At 45.8% G+C, this 1,930-nt stretch overlaps 1 protein-coding gene across 1 annotated transcript; it reads left to right on the top strand.

Moving 5' to 3' along the window:
- Positions 1-181: 181 nt before the first annotated feature.
- On the top strand, positions 182-1,330 carry LOC125045704. Its single transcript, XM_047643132.1, has 2 exons — positions 182-486; positions 624-1,330. The coding sequence occupies exon 2, from the start codon at positions 636-638 to the stop codon at positions 1,026-1,028; it is 393 nt and encodes a 130-aa protein (XP_047499088.1). The 5' UTR covers positions 182-486; positions 624-635; the 3' UTR covers positions 1,029-1,330.
- The last annotated feature ends 600 nt before the right edge of the window (positions 1,331-1,930 follow it).

Genomic DNA, 1,930 nt, shown 5'->3' on the forward strand with positions numbered 1-1,930 from the left:
AACCCGGGTCACTCCGGGAATGAAACCGGAGAGCCATTACTAAATCAACCATGCCAAGCGACTCACTAAAAGGAATGTGAAACTAGGATCTTACTAGCTCCATAGACATTACCTATCTACTGTGACCCGGCTTCGAGTCCTGGTCAGGGAGGGTTGTTATTTATCAATGCGGTATTGCATATTTCCATTTTCCATTAATATACCTCAGTACATAGGATTTAGAATTTGAATTGCTAAATCAATTTCCACCGAGTGCCCACGGGGAGTGTGTGTCAAACTTCGCTATCATTATTCTAGTATGATACCCGCATCGCACAGCTATTCCTCCCAATTGCGAATCTCGACGCCTGGCGAAATGCCTGAAGGAAGGAGGCGAGGCCCTGCCCAGCCTCAAGAGGCACGCGGCCGCCTAGAAGGGAGCGGAGCGCCGTCAGAAGCAAGGGGCCATCCCCCACGGAGCAGCAGGATATATTCAGGGGCCTGCAGGTAACTTTGTTGAATGTCGCCATGCTTGGTAATAACTCACAGAGTCTGGATCGTACAGCGTGGCGTATCTGAACGCTGTGGACAAGATTGTGCTCAAATACTCTTTTGACTTTGACGCATTTATGTCCTGCGCTAAGGAGGTTGAAGCCATGGCGGTTCTGAGGAGGGTCCAGGGCATCCAGGAGCTAGTGGGCGTGTGTTTGGAGCGCTTCAAGATGGCCACCAAGTACGGCGGCCCTATCCTGCAACGCTGGCTGGGAAGCAAGTCCCCGCTACTCCCTCAGCAGTGGTTCGACATCCCCATCAAAATCACGAAAACTTTCCGGGACATCCACTCGCTGGATGTCATCCACAATGATATTAAGACCAACAACCTCTGCCTGGAAGTCACTCCCGACGGCATCGAAGTCACCCTCATCGACTTCGGTCTGTTTGAGCGAAGGGGTAAGTACTTGCGCCTCTCAGGGGACTGGTGTGCGGACGAGTATTATCTCCCCGAGTTCTTCGAGAGGCGGACATCTACGGCCTCGGGAGGCTCATGAAGATCTTTAGGCGCGTCCTGCCGGAGACGCCTGGGCTGGTCGCGTGGCTGGAGAAGAGCCAGAGCCAGTTCCCGCGAAGGGCTGGACGTCCTCCTGGATGCTCTCAGGGAAGAGCGGAGCATCATGAGCCATCAGATGAGGTGACCAAGGCTGTGATGTGTCCACGAATATGTATTGCGATAAATGTTGTGGTTTGAAAGCTTTAAATGAATGCTATACCATATGGCTGTAATATTAATTCATGTAATCATACCGGTTGTAACAGTAACGATGATACATAACAAGAAAGTCAACAAAACATATATTCTTGTTTTTATACTCCTTGCCTCAAGCAATATTATGTCGGTGACTGTGTCGAGATTCTTAATCACCTTTCAACGATTTTCTTCTAAAACAAACCCCTACGAAATCAAGAAATGCATCAAGTCAAACAAATATTCAACACACAAACATTAACGGAAAACATATTTCAACCTATATATACCGCTGACTTCTTTACAATAAGCTAAGTAAAAATATGGCGATCTGTGGCCGCGTTTGTTCGTGCGTTCGTTCGTGCGTGCCGTATCTACTAAAAGCCTTTGTATACTAAATAGACACATAGATAGATATTACCTATTATATCATATCGTTCTATCTATCTATCAATCCATCTATCTGACTATCCATATATCTATCTATCTATATATCTACCTATTTACACAAGCAAACATGCACACACACACACACACACACACACACACACACACACACACACACACACACACACACACACACACACACACACACACACACACACACACACACACACACACACACACACACACACACACACACATACTCACATATATATATATATATATATATATATATATATATATATATATATATATATATATATA

The sequence above is a fragment of the Penaeus chinensis genome, chromosome 37 (assembly GCF_019202785.1).
Source record: "Penaeus chinensis breed Huanghai No. 1 chromosome 37, ASM1920278v2, whole genome shotgun sequence".
Lineage (NCBI taxonomy): Eukaryota > Metazoa > Arthropoda > Malacostraca > Decapoda > Penaeidae > Penaeus > Penaeus chinensis.

What these genes read in the sequence shown, in the direction of transcription:
- LOC125045704 (XM_047643132.1), top strand. Translation starts at nt 636, where the DNA reads ATGGCGGTTCTGAGGAGGGTCCAGGGCATCCAGGAGCTAGTGGGCGTG.